Source organism: Erpetoichthys calabaricus, chromosome 3 (genome assembly GCF_900747795.2).
Source record: "Erpetoichthys calabaricus chromosome 3, fErpCal1.3, whole genome shotgun sequence".
Lineage (NCBI taxonomy): Eukaryota > Metazoa > Chordata > Cladistia > Polypteriformes > Polypteridae > Erpetoichthys > Erpetoichthys calabaricus.
The window spans coordinates 247,768,442-247,783,694 of NC_041396.2; the positions used below are offsets into that span (position 1 = coordinate 247,768,442).

At 40.5% G+C, this 15,253-nt stretch overlaps 2 protein-coding genes across 5 annotated transcripts in view; one reads left to right on the forward strand and one right to left on the reverse strand.

Moving 5' to 3' along the window:
• The window catches only part of LOC114648741 (calpain-5-like), a 43,248-nt gene extending 33,006 nt beyond the window's left edge, over positions 1–10,242 (reverse strand). Inside the window, exons 1-2 of one of the 4 annotated variants that reach the window (XM_028797952.2) lie at positions 4,659–5,145; positions 4,287–4,461 (exon numbers count right to left, since the gene is read on the reverse strand). In XM_028797952.2, coding sequence (XP_028653785.2) covers positions 4,287–4,451 — 165 coding nt within the window. In that variant the 5' untranslated portion in view covers positions 4,452–4,461; positions 4,659–5,145. The other 3 variants (XM_028797951.2, XM_028797950.2, XM_028797954.2) reach the window with 3 other exon arrangements.
• Positions 1–15,253, forward strand: part of LOC114648745 (transmembrane 4 L6 family member 5-like) — a 213,519-nt gene that overhangs the window by 125,689 nt on the left and 72,577 nt on the right. The gene's annotated exons all lie outside the window — the stretch shown is intronic.

Sequence of the window (15,253 nt, forward strand, 5' to 3'; positions counted from 1 at the left end):
TAATATACATACTGTGTCACTCCGGAAAATCCTTGGGTACCGTTGGTTTGACTTTGTGTCGAATGAGCAGTTGCTCATGGAGTCCCGAATGAGGCACATTAGCTGCATTGTGAGGGAGCGTCAGTTACAGCACTATGACTGTGTGGCGTGATTACCCGAGGGTGATCTGGCTTGTAAGATCTTCATTGTTGGTGACCTGAGTGGCTGGACCAGGCCAGGGGTCACCCACGTAACACCTAGCTGAGGCAGATACAGGGTCATTTCCAGAGAGTGGGATTGGACCGCGTGTCTGTCTGGGGGGTTGCCAACTGGGATCCCGAGTTGTTTCGTCGTGTAGTGGGTGCGGCAACGCGCTGTACCAGTGCATGCTCCCCAATTGACTTGACTTGAATAATGAATCCTTATATGGTGATATTCTCCAAAATTAGGTGGTTTTAACTATTGCAAATATTTTGCTGAGGTCTGGATTTCTATCACACTGAATAAAATCACAGAGTTAGCCCTGAAATGAAACTTCTTTATGTTTGAGAAATAATTTTATCAACAATGAAAGTGAGTTGTGAAAGTGGCAGCTCTAATCCTTAGCATTGCAAATTAACTGTATAAATGGAACACTTTATTTTTTCTGAAATAAAATATTTCACTTTTTGGTGAAGTTTGTATGTGATTTTTTTTTTTCATTTGGCAAGGAACAAATGAACAATTAACTTCAAGGAGCAGATGCAGTGAAAGTAGACAACTTTTCAACAGTCCAAAGCAACGGGAGAGTGCAGCAGAGAGGTGAAGAAGAAGGGTGCAGGCAGGTTGGACAGGCTGGAGAAGAGTGACAGGAATGATATGTGATAGACGAGAAACTGCCAGAGTAATAGGGAGGGTCTATGTAAAGGTACTGTTGTGTGGTATGGAGATGGAGGCACTAATGAAAAGACAGGAGTCCAAGCTGAAACTGGCAGAGTTGAAGATGCTGATATATATTTATTTAATTTTGCCTGAAATAGTCCACCACAGAAGAGGAGGTTTCTTGGGCGGTATGAGAAAGAAGTCTTGTAGAGGAAGAAGTGTGAGACGATGCAGAACAGAACAGAATTAAAACCAAACACCAAGACATGACTTTAGCCACTGTGTGTTCTTAGGGCCATTTTGCATCAGGGTTTTCATTTTTTTGTGTAGGTGTGTCACCTGGGAGCTGCTTGTATATTGCACTGGTTGCAAACCCATAGCTCTAACTACATCAATATAGGACTACTTTTAAGAACATTTACAGTTATACTTATTTAAAAACTATATTAGATAATTTAAAGACAATGTTTACAAACTTTTTTTTTTTTTTTAATTATCAGCCCCGAAAGTACAATATGGCAGTGGACCTTAGCTTGAAAACCTCTTGACTAAGAAACGCTACGTATTTCTAACACTACTCGCCTCATACACAATATAGTGCATTCTAGCAGACAGGTGCAAAACATTATTTGTGCTCCGTTTTAAACTGATGCACTGAAAAACACTTTGTGGATCAAATTTCCACTGATCAAGTGCAAAATAACTAGGGCTAGACAGAGCGCAAACTGCCAGGGTTAAATTCTGACATCACTCTTGATGCAGCCAAGTGGATTAAGCTTGCAGTGTTAAAGGGGGGTAAATTGCTCATCACTCTCCTAAAAATTCTTAAAATGCCTCTGCAGTTTTACTTGTTGGTATGCTCTGTGAACTGTCTGGTTTTAATTTGCAGAGTTGATCAAAGTTAGTCAGAATCCATCAGTCAATTCTGGGCCATGGGGGCAAGATCACTGGATTTAAGGCAGTAAGCAGCCCTGTATGAGGTGCCAGTCCATTGTAGTGCACACACCCACGATCATTCAAAGCTGAATTTGGAATCAGCAGTTAACCCTAACCTTCTCATTTTTTGGGATGTGGGAGAAAAACAAGAATACATAAAGGAGAGCACAAATAGACATGGGGAAAACATGCAAGCTCTACATGAGCAACATCCACACACAGAGTGCCATATCAATGATGAATCATTGAAGAATGAATGTATAATATAATATAACATACTCTCTCTCCCTCTCTCTGTCTCTCTCTCTATATATATATAGATAGATAGATAGATAGACATCTTCCAGATGTTGCCATGTATTGATAGTACTCCTGACTTGTTGTGATAACTCGATTTGCGTTGGAAAGAAGTAAAAAGAAGTGTTAAAATATTCATCCATCCATTATCCAACCTGCTATATCCTATCTACAGAGTCATGGGGGGTATTAAAATATTGATTACAAAATTTTACTAAAACAAATTCAAGACTAAAAAGTTGAAAATAACATAAATATATATATATATATATATATATATATATATATATAATATAAATACTTTTTAAAAACCACGCTTATATTAAGTTTAAAGGTGTACTAAAAAGTAAAAAATAAGTCTCGCATACATCACTTGTAAAATTAAAGTGTGGGCACTTTTCATCAGTCAGCATTCAAAAAACACTTCTTAAAATCTTTTTAACTTATATAGCTTATATAAGCGTGGTTTTTAAAAAGTATTTTATATATATATATATTATTTTTTAATCAAAGACTAATCCATGAGAATCCTTGAATGTGGTTAAGCATGTTAGGGGTCCATGGCGGTGCAGGATTTTAGCTTGGGGTTACTGGATGTGAGTGAATGCTACTGCAAGGCTGTGTGGCCATGGCGTGAGCAATGGGGAAGCTGGCTGATTGTGTGTTCAAGTGGTTATCTCGCACCGTTTCCTCGTGATGCTCCACAGGTTGTTAAGCTAAGCACCTGTACCCACGCAGTGTATAAAATGTGTGAGTAGGTCTGACGAGAGATTGAGAAAGAAAAGATTGGAGGAAGGACTGAAAATGAAAGATAAGAAAGGATTAGGGAAGAAGAGATCAAAACAGAGAGTAAATCGAGAGAGAGAGAAATGGCTGTGTAGAAACATGGAGTAATTCAGGAAAACAGGAGGCTTGGTGGTAGGGAGGCCCTGCGGAGAGCAAGGTGTATGGAGCTCCAGGGGTGGGTCGCTCCTGTTGATCACAGAGGCTGATTGGCTTTGTGAGTTAAACCTCAGATGGCCCAGGGGTGACCAGCTAATGTGGCTGGGACAAAAGCTGGACAATGGATGATGGCGCTTGCCCATGTCTCACACCCACTGAGAAGACCTGATGGTTAAGCAGGGAGGCACACAAGAGGGGTGTACTGAAGCTCACAGGAGAATAGAAGAAAAGTATCCCGATTTTTATCTCTGTGTTTTTAACCTTGATTTTAACATTTCTTCTGGATTATTGATTAATTGATTTAGACTCACACTGAACACTTGTTTTATGGATTATTTATTTATTGAAGAAGAATACCCATTGCATTTGCTTGAACATTACTTTGTTAAATAAACTGCACTATGCACTTCTGCACTGTCTTGTTGTTGTGTATCCTCATTGCACTGATCAGTTCGTCTCAACTGACTATTCATAACCCAGGAACAGCTGATGCCAAGTCTGTGGCATCACAATAAGTCTTATTGAATTTGTTGATTAATTGTTGTTCTGGTTCTGATTTCAGACTAAAAACTCTAATAGAGTTCACACTCTGGGCTTTGATTTTATACATTTAGAAAACCTGAGTTCTAATAAAGAGATTTAAATTCACAAAGTGATATATTCTTTTTTTATTTTGATGCACTTGTCATTTTCTCTTTCTGTGTAATTTTAAAGCAGGAGAGATCAATTGTAATTAAAACAATATGTTATAGGTAACGAGCCCTCCAAATAAACTGCATATTCATTTGTCACCCTCTCCTCAGCCTTTGCAACACAAACTACTAGCGGTTAAGATTAAGAATATTAAAATACTAAATGAACCTACTGTACCTAAGAGTAAGCACATCTGTGCAGAGGAGCTTGTTGCAGAATTCATACACAGCTTTGTTAAGTTCCATACACCTAATTTAGAATTCACATATTAGAGTGCAGAAGTGGAAATGCATGAACGTGCCCCTGATTAAGAGACTGATTATAATGAAAACTACCATCTGCTTTTGTCCTCAATGGACTGAATTGAACAGCCTGATTGCACTCGATCAGGTTTCTTCAGTCCACGTCTAATTTTAACAAAAAAGCCACTGAAGCAGATGTCCACCTTAACCACCTTATCCATATCACAGGGAGATCGTACACTTATGGAAGAGACAGAATTGGCTACCTTGACTGATACAGACCCTTGCTAGGCTGACAGAACACCATGAGATTTGGGAGAAGCCAGAGAGACTTACCGAAGGCCGTTTCCACTCGATATCACTAGGTGGAGTTCTTTTGTAGTACAGGGACTCCGCAGTGGGTGGAAAAAGAGGATCTTCAAATAGCACCCCATGTTTCAGGCAGTTGCGCTTTAGCTTGTAGTAGTTCTGCTGTCTGAACGGCCTTACACGCTCTTGCATTTTCTCACCGCTGTGCAAGAAAAGTACAATTATCCACTTGCCCACCTTAACCAGTTTTGACAAACTCTTACCTTCTAAGCCCTTTCCAGCATGTAGATGGGATTCATGTTTCGTCCCAATTAATGCTAGTGGTTATTTATGCTATATACCCATAGCTCCTGTGTCCTGGTAACTCCTTAGCTAAACCATTTCAGTCTATGTACTTACCTTCCAGCCGCATGACCTTTTGCAGTTGATTGCCTCAAGCCTCAGAGTGGCACTGCGATTCTGAAGTGTGATGTTCTGGACTTGTGGGCCACTTGTTGTAAGGCAGGATGGGAATCAGTGAAATGTATGCTAAACCAGTTAGAAAACACAGTATGGCAGTGGCATGCAGGGGCTAATTTAGCAGTGGGGCCGGCCACGCGCCGCCTGACACCAGATCTTATCACTATAATTACCATCCCCCGCTGCAGGATTTATTATTGGGCTCCTCAACTCTGCTGGCTGGCTGTCACCCGAGCTGGCCAAGCCCTTATTTGCAAACTGGCAGCATCCACTGGGGCTTCCAAGAAAGTACCTTGTTCATGGGCAAAAGCATTCAACTACTCTCATTTGCAGCAAAGCCTCACCTGCTACCAGACTGGTTGGACAGGAACAGCAGGCATATCTACAAAAATCAGCTAATCCGTGCCCTCCCCACCATGAGAAGATGTATTCAAAAAGCTCACCTGATCCCACGCGCCTCAGGATTCTCATTCTGCCAGGAGAAACAGGAGAATGTTTGGGATGAGGGGATGTAGGCTGTTATGGTAGAGAACCCTGGAAGAGGACTGGCTTGCAGTCAGCACAGAGCTTCGCTGGGATCTCTCGCTGTTTGTCCCACCCACATACTGTTCACACCTAGGAAGCATACCTTGGGTGCTGGTCATTCCTGATTGTGCCACTTGTGACACTTCCTCCAGTTTCACCTTTCATTTATATATAAAAAGTGCGCGACTACACCTGCTGACAGTCTCCGCCTACAGCAGACTGAAGGCAAGTCAGGCCATCGGAGAGCATTTCTTTTCTCTGGATTGTCTTCAAACTCCTGTGTCTCTGTCATGGACATGTTTGTTTGCTTCTCCGGTCACTCTGTTATCTTTAATCTTCTTTTCCTTGTCCTTCACCTCTTCCTTCTGACTGCTAGAACCTGTGAAACTGGAGTAGGCCGGGCCTGAGGTCTCTGGCTCGGCACTCCATTTCTGCTCACCAGTTGCAAGTGCGGCCTGCAGCCTGGCCTCCTGTGGCAGCCAAAGGCAGGGCTCAGCTCTCGGTGTCAATGACACCTGATGCCAAGTGCAATGAGAACTGTTTACCTTGTTGCTGAATGCCAAGGCATCGTGCTAACCCTTTCATTCTGTGGCACACATATTTTTACTGCTTGTCTTATCCCAAAACCATACTGCCCATCAGAAGTTATTTTAAAGCAGCTGGAATATAAAACTTGGCTTTAATAAACAAGTGTAATACCGCTATTTCCAGTGTAATGCTTCTTGTACGGGAGGCACTGTATAAGAGAGAGAAGTTTAACATTGGTTTTCTCAAATCTACCAAACCTGTCCATGACTTTTCTTACCCTTTGTAACTTGAAGTTCATGTCACACCTTAGGGAGATCTAGTATATCTGCACAGATATCCACATTCATGTGCGTCAGGTTACGTGAGAAACACACGAGTCATTTCAATGCATCAAGAGTGCCTACTGAATGGGGAATCCCTCTCTAGGAAAGACTGGGTCGCATTTAACTGAGCTGGGTCAAAGGTGGCCAAAACAAGGGACAACCTATTTAGATGGGGCCTCACAACAAGCGATGAATGTCACTATGATGAGCCCACCCAAACAATGGACCACATTCACTGTGAATGTTCCTGAGGCTCTACATGCACCATTAATAATAATAATTTGCATTTATATAGCACTTTTCTCACTACTCAAAGCGCTCAGCAATTGTAGGTTAAGGGCCTTGCTTAAGGGCCCAACAGAGCAGAGTCCCTATTGGCATTTAGGGGATTCAAACCGGCAACCTTCCGATTGCCAGTGCAGATCCCTAGCGTCAGAGCCACCACTCCGCCACTGTGGAGTGATAAAGATACACCGATAAAGATCTTAAGCATGCTAATGACGCTGCTCTTATCATCATGATAAGATATGATGATGACAATGACAAGCCCCATTGTAACACCATATCGGCTTGGCCATTCCAGACCATAAAAATGGCCACTGACCTTTACATACTGAAGGAATCTCACTGTGCCTGTTTGGACACAGTTCTAATTACAGAGGGTGCCAGTGAGCAACATACTGAACATGACAGCAAGTACCTTGAGAAGAATCCAACTTCAGAGCCGCAGAGCCATATGTCATCGCAGTTTTTGACCGCAGTTTCTTGCCGGAAGTCACTGAATATAATGAGAAGCAGTTTCACGAACAAAGTGAAGTTACCTCACTTCTATAATACACACTGAGCTCCCAAACCTTAAAGACACTAGCCCCTAACCTTAAGTTACCCTAATCTTACTTACACTCTGCGGCTCTGCAGTTGGATATTATTGATTTCCTGAAGCAGACTACTGACTCAGCCTCATAATTATGTTTATGAAGTGCATTACTTCATCTTATACTGCAATCTGATGATTCATCAGCATAAATACACTGCAAGAAGTCAGCACTAATTCTTCGTGTGGCTTTGGAAAAGTCTTTTTCACACTTGTTAAATTAGATAGAAAGCTAAATTGTTCTTTCCCAAATTTCTTTGATTGGTTTCTCAGCACCAAAGACACTATATAAATAAAGTAATAAAATCTGGTGTCAAATATTTATTTTTACAGTATCTTACTAAAATGTTTTTAAAATATTTTCAGTGTAAAAGTGCGATATTAAACAAATGTGAGTATTTATGTTTTTTTGTTTTCTTTTTATTGAGTGCAATGTGTAAGTTCTCAGTATGAAACACTCCACTTCAAGCATCCTTGATGCTTTCATTATACTGCTTTTGATGACACTCAGATAAAAAGGTACCCCATAAAACTAAGCTGGCATTGTGGTGGCTTGGTGGTGCAGTGGTTAGCACTGCTGCTTTACAGACCCCCCAGTCCAGGTCACTGCCTCTGAGCATTTTGAACATTCATCCTGAGACTACTGGGGCTTTTCTGGTATTTCAACCTAATTATACAGGCAGTGTGGTGTAATGGTTAAGGTTTTGTGCTTCAAGACATTGTGAGTTCAAATCTTGGTACTGACACCATGTGACCATCAGTAAGCCACTTCACATGCCTGTGCTCCAACTGAAAAACCAAAAGAAATGTAACTGATTGCATTTTAAATGTTTCAGGTCACCTTGGACAAAGGCATCGTCACATAATAATAATAAACTTATATATAAACGTCTATCTGTGGAAGTGTGTGTGTCTGTCTGGCCTGGAAGTGAGAGGTGGAGTTGGGGTAAGGGCTCCACCGCCGAGGAAACCGAAAACTCGCTTAGCTGCTAATAACACAAGCAGGGCCAGCACATCAGCAAAACGAAACCTCAGAAGAAAGACAAAGTTGCTTAGCCGCTAACATCGGCAAAACGGTATCCCTTTTACTTTTCCTCCCACCGCTAATACACAAATGAGGTGAGTACAGCGGCAAAATGAATCCTCCTAGGAGAGAGATGCCCAGAGTAGTTCCTTGCAATTACCTGACATCTCTACATTTCAATTTTTTTTTTCTGAAGATTTCAATAGCTTCTAGGACCCTGGGCTTTTTACAGCATGGGCTTACACAGCTAGTAATAATAATAATAATGTGACCTGTATGCTACATGAACTGCCTTCTAAATTACCACTGCATGAGTGAGTGCATGGTGTGAGTGTAAAAATATCCTGTGATGGACTGATGGGACCGTCACCTCCCTCTCACAACAATCAAATTTATGAAGTGTATACTTTAATCTTATCCTATAATTTGTTGTTTAATTGTTCTAAAGACTCTGCATAAAGTCATACCGGACTCTTTGCATTTATTTGGAAATATCTTTTAATGATAGATAGATAGATAGATATAGATATGAAAGGCACTATATAATAGATCAGGAGGTAGACCAATAGAATTACACATAGGAAAAGCATTACACAGTAGACAGATATTTAGAGGGTGGCGCAGTGGTAGCGCTGCTGCCTCGCAGTTAGGAGACCCGGGTTCGCTTCTCGGGTCCACCCTGCGTGGAGTTTGCATGTTCTCCCCATGTCTGCATGGGTTTCCTCCCACAGTCCAAAGACATGCAGGTTAGGTGCATTGGCGATCCTAAATTGTCCCGTGTGTGCTTGGTGTGTGTATGTGTGTGCACGCCCTGCCCAGGGTTTGTTTCCTGCCTTGCGCCCTGTGTTGGCTGGGATTGGCTCCAGCAGGCCCCCGTGACCCTGTAGTTAGGATATAGCAGGTTGAATAATGGATGGATGGATAGATATTTAGAGAAGGCACTATACAATAGATAGATTGTGTGGTCAGCGCTATATTATGGATGTCAAATGCTAAAATTTAAAATTTAACAAATTCTTTAGAAAACATTTTTACATAATTTCTTCAAGTGGCAACTTTTTTTCCCTTTAACTCACTGAATTACTAGCAAAATTTCCCATGATTTACAAATCCATTGGACCTTTTATATCTGACACACGTAATGCAGTCAACAGGAACATCTCAGTTATCCTGCAGTTTTCTGCCCTTTTCTCCTGACATTTCCCACCTTGCCTCAATAGATAGATAGATAGATAGATACTTTATTAATAAGGCTGATTTGAAATTTCAGAGGAGTATCTTTCCTCTTCTAGCTGTCACCAGGTTGTAGACGTGTCACATCTACTAAATCACTTAGCCATGGGTCCATAGACTAATGTGAAACCACTGTGTACTTTGGCTGGACCCTCCTTTGCTAACATTTAGCAAGTGTCTCAGTATGTGGCTACAATTCGACAACCATGAAAATTTTATCCAGCAAGGAGCACATAGTTCCCTTGGAATTCATTCATTTAAAATGATACTCGTACTCAAGACAATACAGTATATCCTCTTCAGTAACCACTGCAAACATATCAAGAAATGGAAATTAAGGTACAACATCTGAAACACTGTAAAACAATTGTATAGTCCTATAGGCTTGTTTCCTTAATAGTATTAAATGCAGCATTTAAAAGCAAATTAAACATCCTTTCTTTGGTAACATAATTTCCTTGTCTTAATATCTCTGCCATGATGGTTATTACTGACCGGGATATGTTGTCTTGAGCATGACTACAATTTTAAAAGGACACATTACATGATAGAATACTTCCCTTGCTAGATATATCACCATTCTTAAGAGACAGGCAGGCAGGCAGATAGATAGATAGATAGATAGATATGAAAAGCTACATAAAGTTGTCATGGTGGCTTACCATGAGAGGGGTCAGAAAAGCATCATCTTACACTTTCCAGTTAGCAGAGAGGTGCAGAACAGATCTGGAACCATTAGATGATGCCTCGTTGACAAGGAAATAACCAGACAGTGAGTGTCAGGCTGAAGGTACAGGCCAAATTTAGTTGGACTCACCTCCAAGTACAGCTTTGACTCTGGACTCGGGCTACTTCATAGTGAGATTGTCATCCTTTTAATCTGGTGTTATCCCCTGAAATGAAAGTCCTAGGCAGGTGTCCAGGGGTCCTCACAGGTGCCCGCTTGGGTGCTGTACAGAGTCAGTTTGTTGTAGTAGGTGAAAGGACTGCCTCACCACAAATATAATTTACAAACAGGAAAACTTTATTGTTTGTACATACGTGCCTAACAACTCATTGAGGCATTTTTAGAAGCCGTGGGTGTGGTGCTCTAATGGACGCCGCCTACTGACTCTGTCATCCTGTTGGGAGACTTCAACTCTTAAACAAAGACGCAGACACCTGAAAGGGTGTGACAAGGAAGAAGAATGATCTACTAGACTGAATCTCACGGATGAATAATGAGATAATATGCTAATGTACAATGAACACCATGTCTCAACACAAACCTGTTGCCAGAACACTTTCTTCGAAAGCTCAGTGAATGACTTTGTCTTTGGGGCACTCAGATAAAAAGTGTGATGAGCGAGGCAGCAGTTTCATTTCAAGGGATGTTTTCTCGTTAACATAAATCAAAGTAATGCTGGATTGGGTGCAGCAATATTCAAATCATGTCAGCTCACATTAGTAAAAATCTCCAGAAGTGCCTGCGTATCTAATACAAGAAGTCTTTCCTGGCTGGGATCCTTTTGTCTTTTAGATCATCATGGAGGAGCAGGACACATTACGTGATAGAATACTTCCCTTGCTACTTCGCTACTGGAGACAAACTCTCATGAAAGCATCCTTGAAGGTGCAGAAGGTTTTGCCAAGATCTCATTGTTTAACTTGTCTGAGAAACTATACAATTCCGGTTTGTTTTTAGTCAACTAGATTTCTATAACGCACTCCTAACAGAACTGCTATAAAAGAAATTTACTGTTTGCAGTTAGTTTAGAAACTTGAGCGCTTGAAAAAAATTGAGCACTTCTCACCAGTTTTAGTATCATTATATTGGTTAGCCATGGCCTTTAGAATTGATTCTAAAATACTCCTAATGGTCTAAAAAGCCTCAAATAATCTAACCCCTTCCTATATTATGGAGTGTCTAACAGTTGTGTTGCTTGTTATTCCATGAGTTAAGAATAAAATAAGTGTTGAGACGGCCTTTTGCTGTTATGCACCAAAAAAAAGCTCTTGAACAGTTTTGGGCATATCTTATGGATTTTGGCTTGCTGATTACAAAAACCACCTTTAAAATTTCCTTTCACGTACTGTTTTATTGCAATAGCCTATTATAAACTATACATATACACTAACTAGCCACTTTATTAGGCACGCCTTGCTGATACCGGGTCGGACCCCCTTTTGCCTTCAGAACTGCTGTAATTCTTTGTGGCACATATTCAGCAAGGTGCTGGAAACATTCCTCAGGGTTTTTGGTCCAGATTGACACCATAGCACAGCACAGTTGCTGCAGACATGTGGGCTGCACATCCTTGATGTGAATCTCCAAAGGTGCTCTGCTGGATTGAGATCTGGTGACTGTGGAGGCCATTTGAGTACAATTTATTCATTGTCATGTTCCAGAAACCAGTTTGAGATGATTTGAGTTTTATGACATGATATGTTATCCTGCTGGAAGTAGCCATCTAACGATGGGTACGCTGTAGTCATAAAAGAATGGACAAAGTCAGCAACAACACTCAGGTGTGACATTTAAACGATACTGAATTGGTACTAAGGGGCCCAAAGTGCACATCATTACATCACCACCACCACCAGCCTGAATCGTTGATACAAGGCAGGATGGATCCATGCTTTCATGTTGTTGATGCCAAATTCTGACCTTACCATCCTAATGTTGTAGCAGAAATTAAGACTCACCACACCAGGTGACCTTTTTCCAAACTTTTTTTTGGTCAATTTTGGTGAGCCCATGTGATTTGTTGCCTCAGCTGCCTGTTCTTCGCTGACAGGACAAGAACCTGGTGTGGTCTCCTACTGCTGTAGCCCAACTGCTTCAAGGTTTGACATGTGCATTTTGAGATGCTCTTCTTCTTACTTTGGTTATAACAAGTGGTTATTTGAGTTACTGTTGCCTTTTTATCAGCTCAAGCCAGCCTGGCCTCTGACCTCTGGCATTAGCAAGGCATTTTCGCACAGACAACTGCCACGCTTTGGATATTTTCCCTTTTTCAGACCATTCTCTGTAAACCCTAGAGATTGCTGTACATGAAAATCTCAGTAGATCAGCAGTTTCTGAAATATTCAGACCAGACTGTCTGGCACCAACAACCATGCCATGTTTAAACTCACTTCAGCCACCTTTCTCTCCCATTCTGATGCTCAGTTTGAAGTTCAGCAGGTCGTCTTGACAATGTCTATAGGCCAAAATGCACTGAGTTGCTCAATGTGATTGGCTGATTAGATATCTGCATTAACAAGCAGTTGAACAGGTGTACCTAATAAAGTGGCCGATGAGTGTATAGCACAATTACAACTAGAACCTCTGTGGTTATCTGAAAGTAGTCGCTCTACTACTACTAGGAATGCAGCTCGGATGTATCAGATATTGCAAATGAAACAGCTGTGGTAAAGCATCACATCTCATTAAATTAAAAACAACTGCCCACTTCATAAACTTCTGGAGCCAGGGCAGAAAAGTGTGACACATAATCCTCTTGGCAACGCAACAAAGATATTTTTGTCTCCTCTTTATATTAAACTTGGACTGATCACTAATTTTGTGAAAGTGATAAACAAGGTGAAGGATTTCAACATTTGAAACAGTCGATGCCAAGATTAAGGAAGGGATGTGTCCCACAGTTTTGACACGCCATCGATGACAAGCGGTACAAAGATCTGCTAGTAGGGCCAGAAACAATTGCATACGAAGAATTTGGTGATGTTGTTGAGAATTTTCTTAGGTGCCAGAGAGCACCAGGCTATGTCAAGCTGGTTAACAACATACTTCAAGTATAAACAACAATGAAGTAAAACAGGTTGCTAAAATTCATTTTCTGCATCCACATTTGGATTTGTTCCCTGCTAATCTTGATGCAGTCAGTGATGAACATGGTGAAACCGTGGGATCCAATAATGCTGGAAAAAAAATATATTGTTGGACACAAAAATAAAAGCCTGAGATGCCGAGTACAAATGAAAATCAGCAGCAAAACATTCTTAACTCAACTAAAACAATACAATGTGCCGGCATCATTAAGTGGTTAAACACACTAAATTCAATAAAAGTTAACTTCATTTTTCTCGAAATTCTTACATGATACAGTCAGTCTAACATTAATTTTTTTTTACTTGAAATAGGCTATCACAGTGTTTCCCAAACTCGGTCCTGGGGACCCCCTGTGGCGGCAGGTTTTTGTTCCAACCGGATTCCTAATCAGTGACAACACCTGATAGCACTGATCTCATTTAATTAGCTGGTGTTTTACTTTTATTCCACATTCAGAAATGCACAGCAGCATGATTTTTACATTTATGAGACATTTAGAAATATTTCTGCTTTTTCTATTGATTTAAATGTTTAACTCTTTTGTTGATTTCATTATATTTTACCATTTCTCTGTGCAGTTTGCTCCCTTCATTGTATCTTAATAATTCAAATTAAAAACGAGCAGATCAGACACCCAGGCAAACAACACTGAATAATCAAAGGCTGCAGCTACTTCAGCGTTAGGCCCACTAATTAGAAAAAAATTGGATTAATTAAACAAAAATAGAATGAAAATTAAGATGAAAATACTATTGTTAAAAAGAAAAAAAACATTATTCCCTTATAACTGCTTAGTACATTTTAATATTTTATTTTTACCAAACTTAGTTTTCTAATTTCTGTATTGTTCACAAAACACAGAACTCGGGGAAATAACACATCACTTAATTAGCCAGGGAGTCCAATTAAAAAAGGAAGATGGTTGGAAGAAAACCCTGCATCCACAGGGGGTCCCCAGGACCGAGGTTAGGAGGTTCTGGTCTATTATAAGCACCAACAATTTTTCAGGAAGCAAAACCTTTGGGGAAAAAAAAATATTATCCAGTATTATTAGCTCAAATTCGTATATACAAATTATAAATTTGCATTAGTCTGACCCAAAAATACAAACATGAGTAGTAGTATGTTATGCTAAACAAGCCCACTGCCCATGTATTTTAAGATCAATCATTCTGTAGTGCAATGGATACCATACAGAGAAAGTTCAAGAACTATTGTATGAAGAGCTGTTACTCCTAGAAAATAAGATTTTCTGATCAAATGAAGCTCAAGCAGTCTCCAAGAAATCCAAATTCACATTACAAGAATTTAAAAGGCACCAGCACAGTCAGTGTCGGGGTGCACAAAGAGTCAGAGCAGACACTGTGAAGCACTTTGTGTCTGTGCTTGGTATATGAAACAGGAAGACTACTGCGAATGACATTCCTTGTTCTGTTATAAAACTTTACACTGGTGATCACCATCACACACTTTGTGCTTTGTTGAAGGGCTCAGGATGAACGGTAAATTGTGTTTCATTCCCCATTTGTTTATTACACACGTTGTGTAAAAGGCACTACAGACTATTTCTGTTCATTTGAAAAGCTCTTTGTGATAGTAAACAATATGTTTTGTGTCATATACGGTTACATAAAATGCATTGAGCCAATGACAGTATAACATGCAGTGTACAAAAACCAGGCTTGATTATTGGTATGCTTTTGTAAAACAGTAATAGGCTAAGTGAGGGGTGCTATGTAATATTATATTACATTAAATGAACGAGTTAACAGAAGAACATGTGTACAAAGATCGGTTATCTTTTATGTGTTTACAAACAGAGAGGTTTAAGTAAGATGGCGACAACAACTGGAGAGCTAAGGACAAAGGACACTGTCAGCCTATCCCATACCATGACCCAGCTGATGCCAGGTAAGAAGCCAAACAAGCACACAATTCAAAGGTCTGATCGGGAAAGTGCACAGAGATTATGCAAGATGCACACTGGCCTGGCTGACACTATGAATATCAGTGAAGTGGAAATCCAATCCCACTCTGTGGAACCACCTAAAACCTACCAAACCCCCACAGGAAACTAGTAAAGTGTTGGCAGTGTCCTCCCAGTTGTATGAAACCCTCTGTAGTGAACTGCCATTACAAAGTGCAGTTATTAATGCTGACATATTGATGAAGCAGTATGTCCTAGGACTACCTGACAGTATGTCCCCATACTTC